This window comes from Hevea brasiliensis, chromosome 15 (assembly GCF_030052815.1).
Source record: "Hevea brasiliensis isolate MT/VB/25A 57/8 chromosome 15, ASM3005281v1, whole genome shotgun sequence".
Classification (NCBI taxonomy): Eukaryota; Viridiplantae; Streptophyta; class Magnoliopsida; order Malpighiales; family Euphorbiaceae; genus Hevea; species Hevea brasiliensis.
The window spans coordinates 75,868,406-75,894,361 of NC_079507.1; the positions used below are offsets into that span (position 1 = coordinate 75,868,406).

At 35.1% G+C, this 25,956-nt stretch overlaps 2 protein-coding genes across 7 annotated transcripts; one reads left to right on the forward strand and one right to left on the reverse strand.

Moving 5' to 3' along the window:
- Positions 1 to 7,159: 7,159 nt before the first annotated feature.
- Positions 7,160 to 9,111, reverse strand: LOC110633008 (chitinase-like protein 2). Its single transcript, XM_021781437.2, has 3 exons — positions 8,651 to 9,111; positions 8,359 to 8,518; positions 7,160 to 7,804 (listed from the first exon to the last, which is right to left on the reverse strand). Exons 1-3 carry the CDS (start codon positions 9,039 to 9,041, stop codon positions 7,390 to 7,392), a joined length of 966 nt encoding a protein of 321 aa, XP_021637129.2. The 5' UTR covers positions 9,042 to 9,111; the 3' UTR covers positions 7,160 to 7,389.
- Positions 9,112 to 9,928: 817 nt separating this feature from the next.
- Positions 9,929 to 24,052, forward strand: LOC110632948 (calmodulin-binding transcription activator 5). Of its 6 annotated transcripts, XM_058136125.1 has the most exons (13): positions 9,929 to 10,141; positions 10,225 to 10,356; positions 16,564 to 16,689; positions 17,285 to 17,400; positions 17,919 to 18,007; positions 18,197 to 18,242; positions 18,734 to 18,860; positions 19,097 to 19,213; positions 19,322 to 19,380; positions 20,570 to 20,995; positions 21,575 to 22,269; positions 22,589 to 23,135; positions 23,484 to 24,052. In XM_058136125.1, exons 2-13 carry the CDS (start codon positions 10,293 to 10,295, stop codon positions 23,808 to 23,810), a joined length of 2,739 nt encoding a protein of 912 aa, XP_057992108.1. In that variant the 5' UTR covers positions 9,929 to 10,141; positions 10,225 to 10,292; the 3' UTR covers positions 23,811 to 24,052. The 6 variants fall into 6 exon arrangements, with proteins under 6 accessions (XP_057992108.1, XP_057992109.1, XP_057992111.1 ...); XM_058136126.1 differs by lacking the exons at positions 9,929 to 10,141; positions 10,225 to 10,356; positions 16,564 to 16,689 and adding an exon at positions 16,701 to 17,076; XM_058136128.1 differs by lacking the exons at positions 9,929 to 10,141; positions 10,225 to 10,356; positions 16,564 to 16,689; positions 18,197 to 18,242 and having other exon boundaries at positions 17,363 to 17,400.
- Positions 24,053 to 25,956: the final 1,904 nt, after the last annotated feature.

Below are 25,956 nucleotides of genomic sequence, written 5' to 3' on the forward strand. Positions count from 1 at the left end.
GATCGCCCAAATGATGTAATCCGATCTTTTGGAAATAAAAGTCAATTCTCATCTTGTTATTATTGCATTGATTATTTTCCAATCTCTGATGTGTTTATCCGATCTGGTTCCTAACTGAACAACCCTTAACTGATCCACAATTCGAAACATTTATCTTAATATGCCGATCTCTAATTAGCCGTTCTCTTTATGGAATTTGAGAGACGTGTCAGAACAGCTGGCGAATCCCGTTAACCGATGCATTGCCTGGGACATCGTGAGCATTAAATGCTCGAACGAGTATAAATAGGGGTAGGGGTTAGCCAGTTTCTTACTTATGCCATTTTCTGTCTCTCGCAAGCAATTCCAAAATTCTCCCGATTTTCAAGCTCTTCCGACTCCGTTCAAGCTCCGGTAAGGGTTTTAATCCTTCTTTTAGCTTTAAGTTCTTTGTTTTCCTTAAAAATGAGAGGCGCCGAAGGTCAGAGAGCGGTAAGCCCACCTTCCGTCCATGTTTCATGGTCGTCTGATGAAGAAGAGGTGGTCGGGCCAAGCGCACAACCAGAACCTCTTAGGGTCTCTGTTCCAGCTCGGGGGCGGATCGCACCATCAAGGCATGCACCTTCTTCGGGGAGGGAGAATCTTCCTATGGACGAGCTGCCGTCGATCTTGCAAGAATCCGATCTGCAGTCGTTTAGCCAGGAGTACAACATAGAGCCCGATTCATATGAACTTATCCGGTGTCACGGCGATCACCGAGCCGATCACTCCTTTGAAGAGAATGACATGGTGATGGTATACGAGGAACAGTTAAAGGCCGGTCTTCGGTTCCCTCTGGACGACTTCTTTAAGGAGGTCCTAAAATTCCACCGAGTGTGCATCGCCCAAATTCACCCTAACTCGTGGCGGATCTTGGTAGCCTTCCGAGGCCTGTGCCGAGCTAAGGGAATCAGACCTACGGCTAAGGTGTTAGCCGAACTGCACAGGCTAACTCGCCAAAAAGACGACGAGCATTGGTTCTTTCAAGCGAAGCCTCATTGCGGGCTCTTCACCGATCTGCCCTCCTCCCTTAAGAATTGGAAGAACCGCTTCTTCATTCTGAGGAGCAAAAATCCGACCTGCTTCAAGGACTTCCCCCGTAGCTGGTGGCACCAGGGGCCCTTGATTCCGAAGCGTATTACCCTGAACAAGGAGGAAAGCCTAATAGTGATGGAGCTGAAGAATCAAGCTGCCACTCAAAAGTACTCCTGTTTAGATGCGGTGACTGCCGAGCTGCATCATTGGACGATGGAGTTGATCACGGGCGAAAAGCGCGGGCTTCAGCTCTCTGATCTTGGCATCGGTATTTTCTATTTCTCAGATCTTTGGACCTTAGCGATCTCACTGACCTCTTTTTTGTGTAGGTATGGCGGGTGGTGAAGGTTCCAGGAAGCGGAAGAAGGAGAGAGAGATTTTCCGGAAAATAAAGGAGGTGAAGCGTTCGGCCCTACTTCAAACACCCGGTCATGAACCTGGGGAGACGCAAGGAGGCCCGTCCCGACCTTCGGGGCCACCGATCACTGAAGCTGTCCGATCTCCTCCTCAACAGGAAGAGCCGCCTCCACCTCCTTCAGCTGTTCCAAGCACAAAAGGGGGTCGTTCTCGACCTCCTGCGAGGCCCCCTTCTCGTGGCGCCCAAGTGCTGATCGCTTCTCTGGAGAACAATCGGACTGTTCGGGAGAACCCCGATTTTGCTAAAGTCTTGGGGTCTTCCATCTGCCTTCGGGAGGATCGGGACAGACTGTCTCTGGACAATCTTGACGACATCCTAACCCGCTCCATGAGTCTGAATGTAGAGTGCCTGGTGAACCAGCACATAGTTTGGGAAAAGGCGCACCGCCTGGGTAAGGAGGTCGAGAAGAAGGGTCAAGAAGTGGCATCCCTCCGATCCCAACTCTTATCTGCTCAGGATTACATATCTCGAATTAAGGGGTGCATGAAGTACTATGAAGATAAGCTGGCCGAACAGACTCATGTTCTGGCTGAAAGGGATCATGCCCTTAGAGAAGTCCAGACGCTCCAGGCCAACGAAGCTGCTCAGGTCGCTCACCTTGCTGAGGAGCTTAAGGCAAAAGATGAAGAGATGGTGACAGGAATAGCCGGAGCTTATGTGAACGCTCACAAAGATCTCTTGGCCGAGCTCCAAAAGCGTTACCCAGAGGAGGACTTCTCTTGGATGGCCGACCTGGCTCCCGGAGGCGAGGAGCAAAGCGAAGAGGAGGCCGAGGATGAGAGAGAAAATGAGCAAAATGTAAATCAGGCTGGGGGTGATCCCCCAGCCGAATGACTTGTACAAACTTTTGAAATGAAATGAAGTGGAATGCCCTTTTTGTTCGATGAATGGTTATGATCGGAAAATTTCTGAATTATTAAACACTTGATCGTCTAAGTATGTTGAAATAACTGAAAATGATTATTAACCTAAGTGTGAGAGGTCGGAAAACACGATGAGTATGAGATCGGTAAAGAAGAAATGCTGAACGGGACTTGATTAAAATTGGAAATTAGACTTGGACACTTAAGATTGGAATCCTCATTAAACCGGACCAAAACCTTAGCTCTTAAACTTTTGAAAGGGAGATCGGCAATAAAACTGGTAAGAAAAGATCTAGTTCACTTCGTTTATACTACAACGGGTCGGAGAGATCGGTGAGCGATTTAATAGACTGGCAAGGCTCTGACTGATGTGAGGACTTAGCATTGATTTAATTCTTTGTGAGGAGAGATCGGAAATGTGACTGTCTATCAAAGAGAGATCGGAAATGTGACTGTTTATCAAAGAGAGATCGGAAATGTGATTAGCTGTCAAAAAGGAGACTTAGTACTGAGATCAGTTCCAAAGTTTTATTGATTTTGGAGATTGGCCAAAATATGGTGTCGACAATATCAATTAGGTGACTTATTTTTCATGTTTCAAGTAATCCATAAATATTTCATGGATTTCAAATTTATGGCCTTAATTTCTTTTTAACAATTTTGACTAGGATGCATAGTCCACATTTGTCGTACAATTCTAAGCATTTAAGCTTAGAATTGGTTCTAGGTCTTCATCTTAATTTACTAATCATTTTGATTACTATTCACCTTACTAGTTAACCAAAATGTTGACTTTTTTATACTTAATGGATATATTAATTCTAATTACACCAAGATCCCACATTTTGAGTTTTACATTTGCTAGTATTAATTGCCAATTGCAATTTAAAGTCCCCTAAATGCATTTCTAATTTCACATTTGAATTTCAAGTTTTGGTGTCACTATTCACCTCATTCGTCAACAAAAATGTTGACTTTTGGATAGAAAACAGGTACATTGGTTTTGACACTCCAAACATACCACATTTTGCATTTAAAACTTGTTAGAAGTGATCACCATTACCATTTCTAAGCCTAACACTAAGTGGCAGAATTTTTAGTTTTTGTACCATAAGTTTACTGTTCTATTAGGGACTGTTACAGTGGAAATTTGAGGAAATGGTAAACATGAAAGTTGTTTCTTATTTTGTCTAGTTGAATTTCTTTTTTTGAATCACTCTATTTGGAGTTTTGTAGTTCCAGATATAGTCCAAAAACCATAGCTGGCCGGATTTCAATTCTGCAGAATTTACCAAATCTACAGTACCATAAACAGTGACTGTGACTGCCATTTTGATTAAGTTCTTATTATAATTTGGGGTAGGTTTCTTCATGAAAGTTGTTTGTCTATGTCTTAACCTATCACTGTAAAAATTTCAGGTCAATTGACCATTTCTACAGTGAGTTATGGCCAAATGAAACTGTTCATTTGGTCATTTTGCAGTTTCTGGGTGCAGGGTATCCGGATTGGGGCCAACTTTTGGTCCTCTTGATTTGGTCTTTTGGGCATAGTTTCTTCAGCAAAAATGTGCCATTATAAGTCTAGTTTCATGTCCAATTGGCCAAACACCAATTGGACCAACACAGCCAAAGATATGGCAGTCCAAGTGGGCTAGAATCACAGCCATCCTGCTGCACTCACTAGGCAGCATACTCATTCACTTTGCCATGCTATATTTCAGTCCAAATTATGGTCAAATTTCCTCAAATGGTCACTAATTGACCATTAGAATGTTCTTGAACAATTTCATAAGCCAAGTCAAATTTTCACCCCCAAACCCTAGCCCAAATTCAAGGTTCACCCATATTACCTTAGTTTAACTCACTAATTCATTATCCACATGTATATATTCTTTAATCATGATCTTTAGTCCACTTTAAGTCCATCAAAACAATCACTCTTATCCCTTCCTTAGGGCTGCCAAAATTCAGGGCATGCATACACATAAATTTCATTCATTTGGCTTTCAAATTCTTACTCCCTTTTAAGTCTTTAACATGAAAATAAAGAGTTCTAAGTATATATGTGCACTAACCTTTAAGTAGCACTTCTTGGACTTGTATTCTCCTTAGAATTTCTCCTCTTTGTAGCTGCCTAGAGCTTCCTTAGGGTGTGTGGATAAGTTTTAGTGAAGGTGACTTAGGGTTTTGGGGTGAGGAAAGCATGGAAATTGAAGCTTTAGAAAGTTTGTTAATGGAGGAGTGAGGGAGGAGGTGTAAAACGTTTTGAAGAAGAAGGAAAAGGGCTGTTGTTTTTTTCACTTCAATTTTCTGCCCATTTGACTCATTTTAATTGGTTTATGGACATGTGTCACAAGGTGATTTGGTGAGAATGCTTAGTGACATAAGCATGAGGTCAAAATTGCAATTTTAATTCATTTTCTTTTTTTTTCTTTGCTACTCATTTTCAATTCAATTTTTAGCAATATTTATTCACATTTTATGTCATAATAATTATTTACTCAACTGGACAAGTCGGCCAAAAATCGTCTCTGAAGGCGAAATGACCAAAATGCCCTCCGTTTGGCTTAACGGGTGAAAATTGTCTGTACCGATTGAAAAATTTTTCTAAATATTTTTTTGGCATTCTAATGCCATAGGAACCTCAATGACCCTTCTCTGGAGTCCCAAAAATTATTTTATAATTTTTCCCCCGAGTCTAGGGCTCCTAGTTGCGAGAACCGCAACTTCTTTCTGGTTACCCATCGCTTGGGCACCGGCTCATTTCACTTGGTTGTATTTTATTTCTAAAATTTTTACCAAATTTTTCTTATTAATATTTGAGTTAATTATGGTCCCTCACTTTAGTTTAAATATTTTTCCGGACGTTCTAGCTGTCTGGACTGACACCGGTCACCGAAACAGTAGAATGTACGGAGTTGTTACAGTGAGGGTGTTACAAAATGATTTTTAATTTATACACTAACAGCATATTAATAAAATATTATATTTTCATCTCATAATAATAATAATAATAATAATAATAATAATAATAAATTATTCATTCATATTAAAAAAATAGACTTTTTTGTAATATCTATTTTGATATTTTAGTCTAACATACGTGTGAGTGTAAATTTAATTAATAAGTAAAAAAGTAATTAAATTTACTTTACTCTTAAATTTTGATATAATTTAAAATATATTTAACTTATTTTTAATAATTAAAAATATTTTTAAACAATGTACATATATTTTATTTTTATATACTAAACTTATTACTATAAAAATAGTGTTAGACTTTCTTTTAGATGAGTTAATTAATTTTACTTTTTAAATCATTATTATTTTTATTATCTTCTTTTATAATTAAAATCTACTGTTAAATATTTTTTTATTATAAAATTTTATTTTATTATATATTAATATTAATTGATTTTAATCTAAATTATATACACATAATTAATATGCAATATAATAAATAATAAAAATTATATTTGAATTGACTAAATAATTTTAATAATTATAGATATATTAAAAATTTTATTTATAAAATGTAAGTATAATATTTTATATTATTATAAAATATTATTTATTTCATATAAATCTTTTACTTATTACTTATATTAATATAATAAATACATAAAACAAAAATCGCAACATCGCGCGGCTCCTAAGGACAATGAAATCCTTTTGCCCTTATGAATGAATCAGCCAGCGCCTTTGCAAGAGCTCAAAGGACTATATATATATATATATATATATATATATATATTATTTAAAATTAATAAAATATATAATTCAATAAAAAATAGCAAACATTGATTATTATTTAGTAAAAATATAATTTATAATTTTTATTAATTATAATAATTATATGGCTAATTAAATTTTACCCCTCCCATTTAATCCTGTGTTTGCCTCTGAGCGGGGGAGTATATATTTTCATCATATAAAAGTTCAATTGAAATGATATTCTGTTAACTTTTAATTTAATTTTATTAAAAAATTCATTTAAAAAAATTATGTATTTAGAATAAATTTCAAATTATAAAACTTTTAAATTTTATTATTTAGAATAATTAATTAATAAAATAAATACTTTTTTTGATTTTATCCTTATTTCGAAAAGTAAATATAACTTTAAAGTAAAATTATTCTGAGTTTTTAGTAGAATGTTTTATTAAATAAATTGAATTTTTATGAAATTACGTTATTTTTGGTGTAAATTAATTTCAGTCAAGATATTTGCTTTTAACTAAAATAATATTTTTTTTGTTAATTTATAATATTTTAAATATGGGTATTGATTAAATAAAATTTAATTTAGCCTAATTACATTAAAAAATATATATATTTGCATGGATTTTTTAGTTTTAGTTACAATTTTATTTAATTGATCAATTTATCAAAATTGAATTAAAAATTATTTTTTAAATTGACTTAAAATTTTATTTTAATTTCTTTTCTCTTTATTCTTACCATAAAAGTAAAAGAAATGAGAAAGGAGAAAGAAAATAAAATGAAAAAACTATTTTTAATAAATATATTTAATTTTTTAATTTCAATCCTTTTATTGAATTGGCCAGTGAATAAAATAACAATGAAATTAAAAATTAAATATAAATAATTAAAATTAAAATATTTGATTGTGAGTTGTGAATATTTGTACTATTTTTAGTATTTACTGTTGTAGACATTTTCAGGTCAATTTTAGACATTGAGATTAAGTCATAATTTTAGACAATTTTAAATATCTGAATTTTGCTATAACACTAGTGCATAAATGGTGATATCAAACTGTATATGCAGGTTTCAAGCATAATTAAATCTCAAGATTTGCACATAAACAAGGAAAGGCATAAATGATTCAATATACACCATAGTTGTCCAGAAAATAGCAGATTCAAACAAAAAACAAGAATTGAACGGATTCTTTCTTCTTCTCAGAAGTTGTACACATGCTCAAAACTATACCTGCCCCGTCCCTTATTAAAATCTTTCCTTTCAGAGGAACAGCTCAATAATGGACACGCTATTTAGTATTTACCATTGCCTTCACCAATAAGCAAAGGCTCAAGAAGATGATGAAGAGGGAGCAGCTTGGTTGAAAGGAACCTGTTCGGCGCAACTAAGCACTTCATGAGGCCCTGCCTCCTCTCTGCCAACACCCATCAGGTCTAGGTAGTATAGGTAGTGAGAGATGACATTGTTCATCGATTCATCGTCGCCTTTCCCACAAGCCTGATCTCCGTAGAGAACATTAATGGTAGCGCCAAAACCAGGTACCCTCTTGGACAGAGTGTCATTCTTGGTAGGCTTCCAGTTGCCCACGAATACATCATGAGCTGATGGTTGATTCTTCTTTTCTGGAGTCATCCACTTCCAAATTGCAGCCTGGAATGCTAGTGTGGCATTGTTTTCAATGTATTCTGGATGATTCAACAAATCAACCTTCAGGGCTTCTCCAGTCTTGCCATAGTTGTAGTTCCTGTAACAAAAGCATTAGTGAAAAAAGAAAACAAAATGCTTCTTAGGATTTGGGGGGCATCTAGTCAAATAGGTAGAATTTCAGAAGAGGTAGAATTGAACTATAAATCTGAATATTACTTCTTGTCCGCACACAAAGAAGAAATTATTCTACCAACTTTCTGCCGAAAGGTGGGTGGTGCTCCTGCCTTTCATAGGAAAATACAAGTACCAGTAAAATTGCTTGAAAGAAACTATAAAATCATCTAATTTTACTTTTATTTCCCCATAAATTAGGAATCCTTTTTTGGAAATAATTAAGTGGAGTATGGTTAATCCTTTTTAGGAAATAATTAAGTAGAGCATGGTTAATGTGGCAATTTAGATGAAATATATTAAAATGAATATATTTCAAGTATCTCAGTTAAAGGAGAAAATTAAGGAGGGGGAACAAAAAGGAAGCAATCATTTTCTCGGGAAATTTTAAAATTTTCGAGCTTTCCTGTTCGCATTGGCCATTTAAGCGGATAAAATAAGTATGGAATTGCACATCATATGGTTAAAAGAGATGCATACCAATAGATAGGCAGGGCACCCCTGCCGTGGTATGAAGCTCCAGGAGTGCATGGATAGGTGTACTTATAGTAGTCATCACAGTACAATTTGCTGGGGCTCATTTCCTTGTTGTAGCATAAGCCCCAGGCCAGTGGTCCTCCTGTGGCCACTCCATAGCCACCTGAAAAATTCATCACCAATGCCCTTATAATTCATATATAGAAGAACAAGTATCATCAATTCAGTCGATTCAATCTTCTAACAAAAGGAAAAAAAGAAATTGCAAATGCGGAACAGAAATCTTTCAACTTACACGAAGTTTTGCTGCCCACATGCCCAAGGAAAGCAGCAACTTCCTTCTGAGCCTTGAGTTTTCCTCCAGTGGTACCAAACCCATGAGGCTGGTAAACCGCAGCAGCAGTTATAAAAGAATGGTAGTCCCAAAATCCTGCTGCATGAGCCACAGGTGTATTACGCTTTGAAAACAAGTTCTCAAACTGGTAGGTCTGGAAGTAATCAGAAATAGTCTCGTTGCAGCAATATGCAGACAAGCCTTTGCACTCCCATCCCTTGTCGCACAACTTCTTGCCCTTCACAATCTTCACCAATGGCTTTACTGAAGATGGTTGATCATCACCTCCATTTACCACTACCACTAATATTAACAATGCCATTGTGGCAAGAACACAATTTGTGGCCTTCATATTGGGTTTTGCCAAAGAATGTGTTTTGGGGAATTGGATTTCTCTTGGTTGTTGTGGCAAGGAAATTGAATGTGATATTTAAAAGACGGTGGTTGGAGATTGCTTTGGTAGAGTGAAAAGAATAGAAAGCGAAGGCCTAACCCATTAGGAGAGAGAGATTTTTCAGAGCTGAGGTGGCTGCAGTAGCTGCTTTTGCTTGCTTTCTGTTCTTCTTCAATTGCAAGCAAAGTAATGGCTGAAGGGGCTAATCACCGAGCTGAGACGGACCTGTAAGTCCATCTGTACTTCTGTAGTGTAGTAGGCCTCACATGGGCTTCATCACAGCAATAGACTTCAGCCCTGAATTTGATTTAAGCCTCAAACAATACTGCATGAGACCCGCCGTGTTTCTAAATTTTATGAATTCTTTCATAAAAATTACTCAATTGTAATTTTTTTAAAATTTGTTTAGTTTTAATTTAATATTATTAAAATCATTGTAATTAAATATAACATCTTTTAATAATTTTTTTAATATATAATATAATTTTAATGTAATTTTACTTTTATAATTAAATTATAATATATATAAAATTAGATGTTATTTTTATTTTTTTTAAATAATTCTAAATATAAACACATTAAATTATATTATAAAAATAATTTTAACAATGAAATGTGAATCAACACATACATTTCATCGAACATTTTGGCTGCGGTACAAATTTAGTCCTTTCTCTGGAGCCATCAAGCCGTCAATCAATGACTAATGAAATCAGCAGTCGGCGATATCAACTTTCGCCCCTGCTCCTGAGCCGTCGTTATGTGGAGATCAATACCAACCAATTTTTTTTTTTTTTTTTAAAACATAAACAGTGCAAACTCAAATGTCTTTTCCTGTTTATTTTATTCAGCTTGGCCTGTACAGTTTTGTTTATTACCTATTATTTGTTGGACGAACTAATGCTGCCATTAAAACAACTCATTTCCCTTACGTCTCTCGCCACATTGTAATTGTAATTGGCTGACGATATACCTACAGGAGACTTTTTCCCATTTCCAACAAAAATTACCCTTTCGTTTTCCCTCTCTCCCTCTGCGACAATTGGGCAATTGCAATTGTGAGATTATTTTTGGAAATTTTTACCTTTTTCCCCTAAATTGTAATAATAATAATCTTCGATTGATTGCTTTCTACTTGCAGATTGTTTGATTTTGAGAATTTTTTTGGGTTCGCTTTCTTCGGTTAATTTATATGCGCTTAGTTCGTCAATGGAAACTGGTGTGCAGGGGCATCTTGTGGGCTCGGAGATTCATGGATTTCATACGCTGCAAGGTTTTTAGCTATGCTGTAATTTATGTTTGGGTTTTATTTAAGTGTTTGAGCATCGGAAAATTGGTAATTGAGCTTAGGCATGGCATGCTGAGCATTTTGCAAGCGCCATTTTTCTTTTTTTTTTTGGAAGTGGAAAGCATAGCTAATTTGCTCTTTGGAAGTGCTTTCACTTGGTTTTGAAAGCAAAATTTGTGGTAGTTTTGGATTTAACAGAGCAAAATCAGTGCTTTAATGTACCGAGCAAACGGTAGCCCGACAAGCTTGGAGCTTCCAAATTGATGGAAAAAACGTACTTTTATGTGACGAGAATTTTAACGAAAGTAATGAAAAAGTGGTTTCACGTCTTTTGTTCATTGGCAAGTTTTTTTTTTTTTAACTAACCAAGACGTGCTTTTAAATTCTCATCTCTCCGTAGTATTATAAGAATTTTCTCTAACATTATAAGGTTATTGGAATGAGGTTTTGACAAGTCAGCATCATTTCGTGGTCTTGTACGTTAAATTTAGGAATACTTTAAATAATATTAAAAAAAATAGTATAGTTGAAACAAAGTGGTAGGAGTTCAAAAGAGTAAAGTAAGAAAAGTTTAAAAATGAGTTTCTCGAGTCTGAAATATGAAAGCTGGATATGGAGGCTAACGGTATGTAGATAAAGATGGTATCAAAAATTAGAGAAGTAGTTAGAAAAGTATTTGGAGAGTTTAGAGGATATGGACCACCCTCAAAATAGAAATGGTGGTGGAATGAGGAAGTACAAAAGCAGTGAAGAGAAAGAGGGAATAGTATAAGAAATTATTTAAGTGTGATAATAATGAGGCATATGAACAGTACAAGATAATAAAGAAAGAGACAAGCAAATGCGTAGGCCTTTGAAAAGTTATATGAGAAACTTAGAACTAAAGAAGGAGAGAAAGATATTTATAGATTAGCAAGGAGGAAAGAAAAGAAATGTCAAGATCTCAATGAAGCTAGGCGCATTAAGGATAAAGAAGGAAAATTGTTGGTGAAAGATGAGGGTACTAAAGAAAAATGAAAAAATTATTTTAATGATATATTTAATAATAGTTAAAATAGTAATAACGTGAATATAAACTATAGAGTAATAGAAAAGAATGTGAATTATACTAGAAGGATTATATCTTTAGAAGTAAATGAAGCACTTAAGAGAATGAAAGTGGGAAAAGCCTGTGGACCCGATGAAATACCAATTGAATTGTTTGGGAGATATGGGAGTGGCATGGTTAATTAAATTGTTTAATGCGATTCTAAACTCAAAGAAAATGCCTGATGAATGGAGGAGGAGTATTTTAGTACATATTTTAAAAATAAGGGAGATATACAGAGTTGCTCAAACTACACTATACTCAACTCAACTCAACTAAACCTTTATTTCAAAAATTTGGAGTCGGCTATATGGATTCTCTTTCTCCACTCTAAACGATTTTTGGTTAAATCCTCGGAAATGTGTAATGCTTCTAGGTCATGTTGTACTATTCTCCTCCAGGTCAGTTTAGGTCTACCCATTTTTTTTTTCTATCATCTAATCTAATGTATTCTACTTGTCTAACTGGAGCCTCCGTATGTCTACGCTTCACATGAATAAACCATCTCAATCTCTCTTCTCTTAATTTATCCTCAATTGACACCACTCCTACCTTTTCTCTAATACTCTCATTATAGACTTTATTTAGTCTAGTATGGTCACTCATCCATCTTAACATTTTCATCTCCACAGCTCTTATCTTAGGTACATATGACTCATTCAGTACTCAACACTTACTACCATATAACATGGCTGATCGTATGGCTGTACGGTAAAATTTTTCTTTCAACTTATTGAGAATCTTGTGATTACATAAAACTCCAGTGGCACCTCTTCACTTCAACCATCCGGTTTTAATCCTGTTAGAAGAAAGAATACAAGTAATGAAGGAAAGGATTGTGTATTTGTCTGTGTCTTATTTATAGAGATATTACATCTATTTATACATGAGAATATGAACTAATTTGGACAAGAATAATAATTGCTATAATTATGCTACACAAATCTCCTATAATCATGCTAATTGCTGTAATTATGCTACACAAATCTCCTATAATCATGCTAATTGCTGTAATTATGCTAACACCCCCCCCTCAAACTCAAGGTGGTAGCACAGGTGGCAACTTTAGTTTGCTTAAGAGATCCTGAAAGCGAGCGGAATGATGCGTTTTGGTGAATATATCAGCAGTTTGGTTAACAGAGGAGACAGAAATCAAACATATGGTGCTATGAGCAACATGATGACGTACAAAATGACAATCAATTTCGATGTGTTTGGTACGCTCATGAAATACATTATTATGAGAAATCTGTATGGCACTTCTATTATCGCAATGAAGCATTGTGGCAGAAGAATGAGTGACACCCAAATCAGTTAATAACCACCGTAACCAAAATAATTCAGATGTAGCATCAGCAAGAGCACGATATTCAGATTCTGTGCTAGAACGTGCAACAACAGTTTGCTTTTTGCTACGCTAAGAGATAAGAGAATTACCCAAGAAGAAACAATAACCAGTTTTAGAGCGACGATCTGTCAGATCACCAGCCCAATCAGCATCAGAGTAGCCAGATAATACTAGGGAGGAGGTAGCGGAAAAGTGCAAACCATGAAAAAGAGTGCCTTTGATATAATGAAGGATTCGAAGTACTGCAGAGAAATGAGTTGAGCGAGGAGCAGACATAAACTGGCTGACCAGATGAACAGCATATGAAATATCAGGTCGAGTAACTGTGAGATAAACAAGATTCCCGACAAGCTGTCGATATAAAGTAGGATCATCAAGAGGAGTGTCATCAAGAGGTGTACGCCAAAGCTTGCAACCTATCAAAAAACTTTTCATTCCTTGAACCCAAAGATTATAGTTGGAACCAGTTAGAACTGTTGCAATAGGTTTTGAAATATCAGATTTCTCCATTGATAACAAGATGAGGAGAAAAAAAAAATGGTATAATAATAGGTATGAAAGAATGAACTAGAACAGGTTATAGAGAGAGTAGAGAGACCCCAGAAACTAGAAATAAAAGCTTTATAGCTCTGATACCATGTTAGAAGAAAGAATACAAGTAATGAAGGAAAGAATTGTGTATTTGTCTGTGTCTTATTTATAGAGATATTACATCTATTTATACATGAGAATATGAACTAATTTGGACAAGAATAATAATTGCTATAATTATGCTACACAAATCTCCTATAATCATGCTAATTGCTGTAATTATGCTACACAAATCTCCTGTAATCATGCTAATTGCTGTAATTATGCTAACAAATCCTATGACTAACATCCTCCTCACATCCCTCATCTACTTGAAGGACTGAGCCGAGATATTTAAAGTAATTACTTTGGGACAATACCACTCCATTCAAACTAACTCATTCCCTCTCACCTGTTCGGCCTTCACTGAACTTGCGATGCATGTATTCTATTTTCGTTCTACTTAACTTAAAGCCCTTTGACTCTAGAGTACTTCTCCAAAGCTCTAGTTTTCTATTGACTCCTTCTCGCGTCTCATCTATTAGAACTATATCATCCATAAATATCATGTACCAAGGGATACTCTCTTATATATATTTCGTCAATTCATCTAAAACTAATGTAAAAAGGTAAGGGCTTACAGCTGAATCTTGGTGTAATCCAACTGAGGTAGGAAAATCTCTTGTGTCCCCTCCCACCGTGCGCACAATATTAGTTGCTCCTTCATACATATCTTTCAACACTTGTATGTACCTAATAGATACCTTCTTTTGTTCTAACACTCTCCATAAGACATCTCTTGGAACACTATCATAAACCTTCTCCAAATCAATAAAAACCTTGTGTAGATCTTTCTTCACTTTTCTATATTTCTCCATCAAGCTTCTAATGAGAAAGATTGCTTTCATAGTTGAACGATCAGGCATGAAGCCAAATTGATTGGGAGATGACGTAGTCGGTGTTCTACAACTCTCTCCCACAGCTTCATAGCATGGCTCATGAGTTTAATTCTCCTATAGTTTGAGCAACTCTGTATGTCTCCCTTATTTTTAAAAATAGGTACTAAAATACCCCTCCTCCATTCATCAGGCATTTTCTTTAAGTTGCTCAAACTATAGGGGAATTGAATTCATGAACCATACTATGATGTTGTGGGAGAGAGTTGTGGAACATCGACTACATCATGATACTTTTATCTCTCCCAATCAATTTAGCTTCATGCTCGGTCGTTCAACTATGGAAATGATCTTTCTCATTATAAACTTAATGGAGAAATATAGAGATGTTAAGAAAGATCTACACATGATTTTTATTGATTTGGAGAATGCTTATGATAGTGTTCTAAAAGATGTCTTATGGAGAGTGTTAGAAGACAAGAGGGTATCTATTAGGTACATATAAGTGTTAAAAGATATGTATGAAGGAACAACTATTATTGTGCGCACAGTTGGAGAGGACACAAGAGATTTTTCTATCTCAGTTGGATTACACCTAGGTTCAGCTGTAAACCCTTACCTTTTTAAATTAGTTTTAGATGAATTGACGAAACATATACAAGAGAGTATCACTTGATGCATGATATTTGCGGATGATATAGTTCTGATAGATGAGACGCGAGAAGGAGTCAATAGAAAGCCAGAGCTTTGGAGAAGTACTCTAGAGTCAAAGTGCTTTAAGTTAAGTAGAACGAAGACAGAATACATGCATTGCAAGTTCAGTGAAGGTCGAACAGGTGTTAGGAAAGGAGTTAGTTTGGATAGAGTGGTACTGTCCCAAAGTAATCACTTTAAATATTTCGGCTCAGTTCTTCAAGTAGATGGGGGATATGAGGAGGATGTTAGTCATAAGATTAAAGCCGGATGGTTGAAGTGGAGACGTGCCTCAGGAGTTTTATGTGATCGCAAGATTCCCAATAAGTTGAAAGGAAAATTTCACTGTACGGCTATACGACCGGCCATGTTATATGGTAGTGAGTGTTGGGCACTAAAAGAGTCGTATGTGTCTAAGGTAAGAGTTGCAGAGATAAGAATGTAAAGGTGGATAAGTAGCCATACTAGACTAAATAAAATACATAATGAGACTATTAGAGAAAAGGTAGGAGTGATGCCAATTGAGAATAAGTTAAGAGAAGGGAGATTGTGGTGGTTTGGTCATGTGAAGCGTAGACATACGGAGGTTCCAGTTAGACAAGTAGAGCACATTATTTTAGAGGATAGAAAGAAAAGAAGGGGTAGACCTAAACTGACTTAGAAGAGAGCAGTACAACATGACTTAGAAGTATTACATATTTCCGAAGATTTAACCCAAAATCGTTTAGAGTGGAGAAAGAGAATCCATATAGCCGATCCCAAATTTTTGGGATAAAAGTTTAGTTGAGTTGAGTATTATAAGGTGTCGAATTTGAGTCGATCTAGGCTAATTGTATTAAAAAATTATTTTCTTGATTTGGCCATGTTCAAAAAGAATGTAAGTGAGTCAAAATTTACATGGAGCAGTAAAACACTCTCATACCGATGGAGTGGAAAGATTCTTAGTATACGTGATGGTTCCAGTGACTCTTAGAGGTGCATGATCATACTTGAGGGGGAGACTTGGTAGAAAAAGAAATGCAAATGTGCGTGAGTGAGAATTCCTATAGGAAAGAAATGGAATCTCTAACAGCGCAACTCTTGTTTTTGTTAAAATTATTGCTTGCTGCTGAGCAGTAACATCTTTGTTGAAGAACCCAAGCTGCTGGCATCACTAGATGGAATTTTTCTTGACTATCATTTATCTACTTATGTCATTATGTGAGCATTCCTAAATGGGAACTTGTGATGGAGGAGAGCGGCATAGGAGTGTACAAGAAGGGTAGCAACTAATGAGGGCATGATATGCCATGAATCTTAATATTAAGAAAGCATGCAGTTGGATTTGATGTACCATGACGAAAAGGCCAAGGAATTAGTTAACAAGGAAAAGTGATCATGGGGATAGAAGAATAGCAAAACCGGATTCATTTAGTTGTTTCTGAAATTGGGTTTGGTATCTCTTATTTTATTTTTATTTAAATGATTTACTGGCTTTCATAAATCTTCATTAGGAGGTGCTTATCTTATATTATCATGGTATAAATAGTTGTACTTATTAGAGTAATGGTATAAATAGTTGTGCTTATTAGAGTAATGGTGGCTTGTTCCATTGACAGATTTGGATTTCGGGAACACAAGGGAGGAAGCTAGAACAAGATGGTTCCGCCCAAATGAAATTCAAGCAATACTTTGTAACTACAAGTATTTCTTAATTAATGTCAAACCAGTGCACTTGCCCAAAAGTAAGTTCCTGTTAATGTCCGTTCTAACCTGAATTTTTTGGCTTCTCTGAAGAAACAATTATTGTGCTTTGGGTTCCTCTTTGATAAAAGTGATATTGTTGTATGCTCATCCAGTGTGAAATCTGATAAAATGAGCGGTCTGAGCTATGAACCCTTCTATCTCCATTCAAGTCAATCTAATTTTAACATCTTTTTTTTTTTTTTTCTGGTTTTGTTTGTTCATGATAAAACTGGCTAAAGTTTAGACCTTCTGCCCCAAGTGCCTTTTTTTTTTTTTAATTTTTTATGTAACTGTTATCAAAAGTTGTTTGCTCAGTGGACATTGGTTAACCTATGTGCCATTAGTTTGCAAGTGATAGGAATGGAGGGCAATTGAAAGTTGAGCAGGTATGGTGTTGAAAATGGTTAATATGTTGTTTTTGCTTGTAACTCATATTGCTGCTGTTACACTTAATATTTAACAAACAGACAACCTTTTTGAGTTTGATTGCATTTTAGTAGGTGTAGTAAGGTTTGTATTCCCGTAAGAGTGATATAGAATATCAAACGACTTTCTGTATGGTATTCTGTTATCTAATCTTTATTGTTGTAACAGGTGGTGATATTATGTTATTTGACCGTAAGAAGCTTAGGAACTTCAGAAAAGATGGTCATAATTGGAAGAAGAAAAACGATGGGAAGACCGTTAAAGAAGCACATGAACACTTAAAAGTGAGATTTTCTCTATTTCTATGGTGTTATATTTGGCATCAATCAATTTTTCCAGTTTGATTGGTGCATGTTAATTCTTTGGGTATGCACTAAAGTTTTATGAATGTCTTAACATCATAATATTAAATTTATTAAAAGGATGTTCACTCTAGTCAATGTGGACTCTAAATTTTTCAACTTTTTACATGAATAATCTGGGAAAATGAGTTGCTGAAGAAATAATTTTCAATTCTCTTTCTTCATTTTATATATCTATATACTATATAGATATTTATAACATACAGTGTACATATGCGATCACATTCTTTAAGTTTTTTAGTGTAATTGAAGTATTGCTTGATATTGTAGAAGTTTTAAGATTCATAGGTGATTTGTTATTTGGATTACATGTGTCATATCCCCAAGTCCCTATGATTTTTCATCTATCTCGTTTTTATAATTTTATTTGTATGAAAAATAATCTCTGCCATTAACAAGTATCTGTTTTGAAGAATTTGCCATTGTGTCTCATTGTTCAGGTTGGTAATGAAGAAAGGATTCATGTATACTATGCACATGGGGAAGATAATCCAACATTTGTCCGTAGGTGTTATTGGCTACTTGATAAGTATGTACTGGTTATAGTTCACTGGATAGATAAGTAAATCATGATTACCTAATATATATAATATCAACATTTCTATAAAAGATGATCTTATGTTTGTCACGCTTGATAGGGTTTGCTTTAGCATTTTGACCTTTAGGTTCTTTTTTTTTTTTCTTCTTTTTTTTTTTTCTTTTTTTTTTTTTTTTTCAGGACTCTAGAACATATAGTCCTTGTGCACTATCGGGAAACACAGGAGGTTATGTTAGTCATTGCTTATCAGCATTTATAAAATGTTGTGTTGTGAAATCAGCCCTTGTGTGGAGAAATATGTTATTATTGGTTATATACCTTTATGCAATTGAATTATTTCCTAAGGATTCTGTTTGCATAATTGCATGTGGTTTATCCGTTGGTAAGGTTTGAGGGTGCTGCCTCCAAATCCCATTTAACTGCATTGTGTATTCCTTATGGTGAATATTTGGACAGATTTTTTTTTTCTCCTTTTATATTTTAACATTCTGTAGATATCTATTTTCTGGCTTCAATCGTTCTGTGTGCCATAGAAAGAAAAACTTAAATTTGTAGAGAAAAAGTTTAAGTTACGCCTACGAGTTGTATTCTGGTGTTAGGGACACTGGCATATTGTCAAGCAAACAAAATTCTACTTTCTTATCATTGATGACAATAAAGTAATGGTTGTCCAAATTATATTTTGGGCTGTGGTTTGACTTATGTTAACATCTGCAGGGTTCTCCAGTCACACCTATGAATTCAAATTCTAGTTTAGTCTCTGACCAGTCTCCTTGGCTTTTATCAGAAGAATTTGATTCTGGAGTTGGTCATGCATATCATGTTGGCGAGAAAGAAGCTCTAGGTGATTTTACTTGTACATTCTACAAATAAATTTGACTCTGTTTTTTAATCTGAAATGCAAACCCACAGCTTTCTCCTTGACAGGGCTATTTATAGTTGGGTTTTCAGTCAAGGTTTAGAGAAAATTTCTCATTATCATTCTTTATCACCTTCAACAAATAATACATGATAACTGTTGCTGGTATTGGAAAATGCATGTATTATTTTCTCACTCTTGCTATTTTGGAGAGTCAACAGAGCCTGGTGACAGTTTAACTGTCATAAATCATGTAATGAGGATTCATGAGATCAATACGCTTGAATGGGATGACCTGGTGATGAACAATCCTAGAAATTCACTCATTCCTAAAGGAGGTGATGGACTTGATGTTATTTGCTGCAATGTCAATAGCTTCAGAAATTGTTGCTAGTTTTTTTAAGTCTTTGTATTAATTCATTTGTGTTTTTCTTGATGGTGAGCAGATAAGATTACGAGCTTTGACCAACGTAATCAAGTTGCAGTAAATGGGTCCTCGAATGATGTAAGCAGAATCACTTACAGTTTGAAGTTTTTTTTTTTTTTATCTTTTTTGTTCTTTCTCTGTTGAAGATTTTGATTTTTCCCATAGCAATGGTTCCAAGTTATTTGAGTTCAAGGTCATAATTCTGTTATTTTACTTGGTGGTTTTTGTGGTTTGGCAATCTCAATGTTCATAAAGCCATAATTGAACCGTGTACTTATTGATTGTAGGTTTTGGCTGGCGTATCTGATACACTGTGTTCATTTTAGTTGTACTCTATAATAATGGCGGGAAAAAACACCCACAAAACTTGAAAACCAAATCCAAACCCAAAGAATAGAGTTAATTGAAAAAATAACTTCAGTTTTGGTTTCGCTTTGTGAAAGACTAATGGTTAATCAACGAAACTGAAATCTACTATTTATTTATTATATTAAATGGTTTAGTTATTGTCTTGAAATATTTGGCTTCCACAGCGGTCAACTAGGGAGAAGCTACCTTGTTGCACTGGATTATGACCCTTCACTATTTGTTTTGAATTAATGTGGATTCTAGAATCTATATTGCACCTGGCTGGAGTTAAACGAGGAACAGGAAACTGCCTCCTACCCCTCTTTAGATGTAACACAAAATCTCCTCACATTAAAAGAACTTAAAATTGGTGGATACTGCCACCACTTATAAATAAAAGCAGCCCTCTAACTTCTAGGCCTTTTTTAATTTGTTGGTCTTTGTAAGAAGGCTTTTCTAAGCGGCCATTGACTATGGCCTTACTTTATCAGGTACTTTAAGTATAAAGTTGAGTTAGACTCGAAGTTTTTAATATTATAAACTGAAAATTCAGTTCAAAGCCAGTTAACCCTTGTGCGTTTAACTGAGAGAATGGGCTTCAGCTCTGGTTTTGCAGTTTGCCATATGAAAGGGATTGGTTCAGTTTGAAAAAATGTGCCTATGGTTCACAGGTTCAGTAAATAAACTGTTAGCACCTCAATTGGTTAAGATCAAGAAATTTCTGAATTTATTAATTGGCACATATCCCTTAACATTACAACGGTTAAAATTTCTGAAAGCAATAATTTCCATTCCTGCTGACTTATCAGGTCTAATGTCGCATGCTTGAAGATTGCTCAAATTACTTTCCATTTGCTAGCTTGCATACAAAATACTGAAATTGTCACACAAAGCAACTAAGTAATTTTCATCTTTACAGGGTATTTCTCTTCCCGCCTACAATTTATCTGCAGAAATTCCTCCTTTAGATAACTTGAGTGAGCCTGTTGCGAACAAAAATTCTCATTTAAATATTCCAGAGGATGCTTACAGTCAGTCAACAAGAGTCCAAGTAAATTCAAATGTGCACAGGAAGGATTCTAGTATCATAGGGACTGGTGATTCTTTGGACTTGTTGGTTAATGATGGTCTGCAATGTCAAGATAGTTTTGGAGGGTGGATAAACTGCACAATAGCTGACTCTCCGGGTTCCATAGATAATGCTGTGCTTGAATCTTCGATTTCATCAGGTCATGATTCATATACTTCTCCAGAAATTGATCAACTTCAATCTTCTGTTCCTGAACAAATATTTGTCATCACTGATACCTCTCATGCATGGGCTTATTCAACTGAAATGACAAAGGTCTTTTTTCTTTTTCTTCTGTCTCTATTTTGTGCTGCCCATAATGTCTTCTAAGTGCATCTTGTATTACTGATTTGACTAGAACACAGTTTGTCATTATGAACCAGTAGTAGTTTTGCACATTTTCGGGAGAATTGATGATAATCTTATAGTTGTGCACTTGATCATTTGTCTTTTTTTATGACATTTCATCAGTCATATGGGTGTCAACACCTGTTTGATTATTAAGCAAATGATCATATAAATAGAAGTCCTTATTTAAAAGCTGATTAGTGCTGGCAGCACAAGAAATGTGGGGCCATAAACTTTTTCCATGTCTCCTGAACTTGGAACTTTTGAATGGTGATTCATCCAATTTCCTAAGTTCCAGTATATAGAAGGCAGTGCTTGTTACTTGTGATTTAAAATTTTTCTTGCAAATCTATTTTAGAATCGTTGAAATTGTTCAGTGAGTTAATATTTGCTCAAAATTGGTTAGACCCTTGCTTGGCGTGACAGAAATTTGTCCATCTGATGATGAACATCCACTTTCAAATCTATTTCAATGGCATAATACATTTATTTATGTTCTTCATGCAGATTCTACTCACTGGATATTTCCATGAACAGTATCTACATCTGGCAAAATCTAATCTGTGTTGTGTTTGTGGAGATGCATGTGTTCGTGCAGAAATTGTTCAGGCTGGGGTGTATCGCTGTTTGGTATCACCACATTCCCCTGGAATAGTAAATCTGTTTTTGAGTTTGGATGGCCTTATACCCATAAGCCAAGTTTTAAATTTTGAGTACCGCGCTGCATTATGCTATCCTGTGGCTTCTTCAGAAGACAAACCCAACTGGGAAGAGTTCAAACTTCAGATGAGACTTGCTTATTTGCTTTTCTCTACATCCAGAACCCTCAACATTTTAACCAGTAAGGTATCACCAGCTAACCTGAATGAGGCTAAAATGTTCTCCCACAAAACCTCTATCATTTCCCATATGTGGGCATATTTTATTAAGTCAATTGAGGACGGCAGATTTTCATTTGCACAAGCAAAAGATGGTTTGTTTGAACTCTCTTTGAAGAACATGATAAAGGAATGGTTGTTGGAAAGAGTGGTTGAAGGCTGTAAAATCACTGAATATGATGCTCAAGGTCAAGGAGTAATCCATTTGTGTGCTATTCTTGGATATACTTGGGCTGTTTATTTATTTTCATCATCAGCCTTGTCATTGGATTTTCGGGATAAACATGGATGGACAGCTCTTCATTGGGCATCATATTATGGAAGGTATGTCCAAATTATTTTCTTGTTTTGTCTTGCAGTCTTCTATGTGACTCTTCAGGTTAGCTGCATTTCAATGCGGCCTGAAGTTAACAAACTGGAATTCCTTCAATATCTCTTCCCCCCCCCTCCCCACCCACCTTCTCATCTTTATGGACAGTTTCACTCTTTTCTTTTACATTCTATCTCCAGAATTTGTTTTTCTTCACATAAATTGTGTTGGCGTACATACATCTCTGAATATGCAAATCTGAAGAGTATAGAATAATTTCAATTTGTTGTCAAGGAGTTTATTTCTCTAGTTCTGAAACATCTCCTTGTTTAGGGAGAAAATGGTTGCAGTTCTTTTATCTGCAGGGGCAAAGCCAAACTTGGTCACAGACCCCACTTCAGAAAACCCTGGCGGATGCACTGCTGCTGATCTTGCATCTGCAAAGGGTTATGATGGCCTAGCGGGTTATCTATCGGAAAAGTCTTTAGTGGCACATTTCAAGGATATGTCTATAGCCGGAAATGTTAGTGGCTCACTACGAACAAGTGCAACTGACACTGTAAACTCTGAGAACCTAAGTGAGGAGGAGCTCTATCTGAAGGATACTTTAGCAGCTTATCGAACAGCTGCTGATGCAGCAGCACGTATACAGGTTGCATTCGGAGAACACTCTCTTAAAGTACGGACTAAAGCAGTTCAGCTTACAAATCCAGAGGACGAAGCACAAATAATAGTTGCGGCAATGAAAATTCAACATTCCTTTCGCAACTATGAGACACGGAAAAAGATGGCAGCTGCTGCTCATATCCAGTATAGGTTTCGTAGTTGGAAAATGCAGAAGGAATTCCTTAACATACGTGAACATGCTATCAAAATTCAAGTAAGCACTTTCTTCCATCTTCTTGGTCATCTAGATAAATAGATATCCCTTTGGCAATTGTTGGGATGTGTCAGATGGTGACCTATTTCTAGTCAGATGCTCTGCTCTGAGTCAGTCTTGGTGGTTATGAGTGGACCAGGTTAATTCTTAATATTAAAAATTTGATTTTATTTACTCTCTTTCTTCATGAACTGAACTTGATGAACACAGCACGGTCTCAAATCTAGGTCTATTCAACCAAAAACACATCCATTTCTTTCCCTAATTTATGTGATTGCTTCATGCTTGTGAAGAATTTTTCATTTGGTTAAGAATATGAAAAATTGAATTTACTTTATTCTAATGCAGGCTGCTTTTCGGGGTTTCCAAGTGAGAAGGCAATACCGCAAGATAGTCTGGTCAGTTGGAGTGCTTGAGAAAGCAATTCTTCGATGGCGTTTAAAGAGAAGAGGCTTTCGTGGGCTTCGTGTTGATCCTGCTGAAGTAGTTGCAGAAGATATGCAGGAAAGCAATGCGGAGGAAGACTTCTACCATGATAGCCGGAAACAAGCTGAGAAGCGTGTTGAGAAAGCGGTTGTACGGGTTCAAGCCATGTTCCGTTCAAAGAAGGCACAAGAAGAATATCGAAGGATGAAATTGACCCATAACCAAGCAGAGTTATGTGATTTGCCGTAAGTTGATAGTCTGACAATTCCATTTTGCTGATAACAACTGTTGTATAGTTGCAGCTTGTTGACCATGATATCAACATTGACAGATGAACTTGATTGAAACTTCAGATTGACTTGGTAATTTTGCTGGTTATTGATAGTATGCATGTCTGTTTGAATTTTAATAGTGTGGCTTATGCATTTTAGTGGTCTATACCTCTTGGTAGATGGCTAGTATAATCTGATCATTCACTTTTTACCCTTTCATGATTTCAGCTTAGGTTCTTGATATTGATTTTGGGTTTGGTTGTGGGATTTATACTGATAAATATTTAGCTTCTTTGAGAATTAATTTAAGAGTGATGCTAAGGAAATCCAAACAGGATAGCCTGCTCAGATTGATTGGTTTTCCCAGTCAAAAGAAGAATTGTGTGAAGACGCATTTGTTAGGTTTATGTAAATCTCCACTTTATGTTCAAAATTCTCATATATTGAATTTGTGATGTTGAATTTACAAGATTGACTGGTCAATAGCAACGTCACAGTTGCTTAATTAAATCAATGAACTACCTAACCAAATTGCAATATCAATCTAAGGTTGCTGGTCTCATCACTAAGGTAAGCTGTGAACACAGACGAATGTGAAATGTCGGACCATCGTTTTCGTTGCCATGCAGAAACAGAAGCGATTGCAAGCTGCTTGATCTCCTCTCGGCTTAGTACCTGAACTTTATATTAAAAAAATAAAATAATCAGCTTTTCTTTTATCAAATGATAATCACCTTTTTTTATTACTTAATTTTGTGTTTAGACCGTAGCTCAGCTCAGAGTCACTGTCCGAGTTAATACGAGTCAATGGTTTCTCGTTCGGTCTTGCACGTGGGCGGTTATTATTAGAGTGGATGTGTCATCAGTAGTTTTGAAGCCCTTAGTTTAGAAATCCTACTGCAACCATTGTATGCTGGGTCCCACAAGTAGTGATTAGATGTTATTTGTCAGAACTGATGACTCATCACCAGGGTATCTTTTCGCCGTCCATGACACTACGTTTAGATAAATACTTAGAGAGGGAGCAAAAATAAAAGAAGAAAATCTTCTCTTATTTTTTATCATTTATTTTATTATATATTTAGATAAATTAAAAAAATAAAAAATAAAAAAATGAGTTTTTTTTTAATTAAAAAAATTTTAAAAATTTCTTATTATTTTTCTTTTTTTTTTAATAAGAAAAAACATCTTAACAACTTTATTTTTTTCATATTATTTTTCTTGCTCTTTCTCTGTTACCTATTCAAACAAGATGTTAGTTCAAAAGTTAATTTTAACTTGAAAATAGACTGCATCGAATTAGTCAATTTTGATTCAAATTGACCGAATCTAACTTTAATTTGATTATCTCAAATCTGAGATATGTATAAATTATTAAATTACTATACATGTAGAATAATATTAGTTAATAACTTTATATTTTAGAAATAAATAAATTTTATAAGTTTATATAAAATTATTATATATTTAATCTGATTTAATTAAATAATTATATATTATTCATGTGACAAATTTAAAATTAGTTCCTTTCTACTTAAAAATAAATAAAATAAAAGTATTAATACACACTTTTCAAAGTTGAGGAAAAAAAATTTTTTTTTCAAAGAAGTTGAGGAAAAATATGGTGATAGAATTAGTTGAGCAGATTATTTTAGTCAAAGTGATGCAGTTGAGAATTTTGCACGCTAATGTGGAATGAAAGAGCGGAAGCATAATGATTTATTCATTAGAGCATTGAATTTTAAAATTTTTTTTAGAGTTTCATGCATTATGCCACATTCATTATATACCTAATTAATTTCAATGTTCAATTACATATTAAAACACTTTTTAATATATATTAGGATCTATATTTGTCATTTAAGATTGTGAATTAACAAAATAATTCATTTAAACCCTAGTTTCAAGGACAAGTTAGAGCACTAACTTCTTTGATGCAATATAGATGTGATTGACACATTTATGAAGCACCTAAGACCCCAAATGTTGTCCCTCTAACTTGTCTACATCAAGATTACTAATGGGCAGCCCCCAATCTTGTTCTCAAGTTTTGCCAACCAATTATAAATTGATTTCTTAGCTTTAGAGAGATTGTATGTGTGTATAGAACACTAGAAATAATT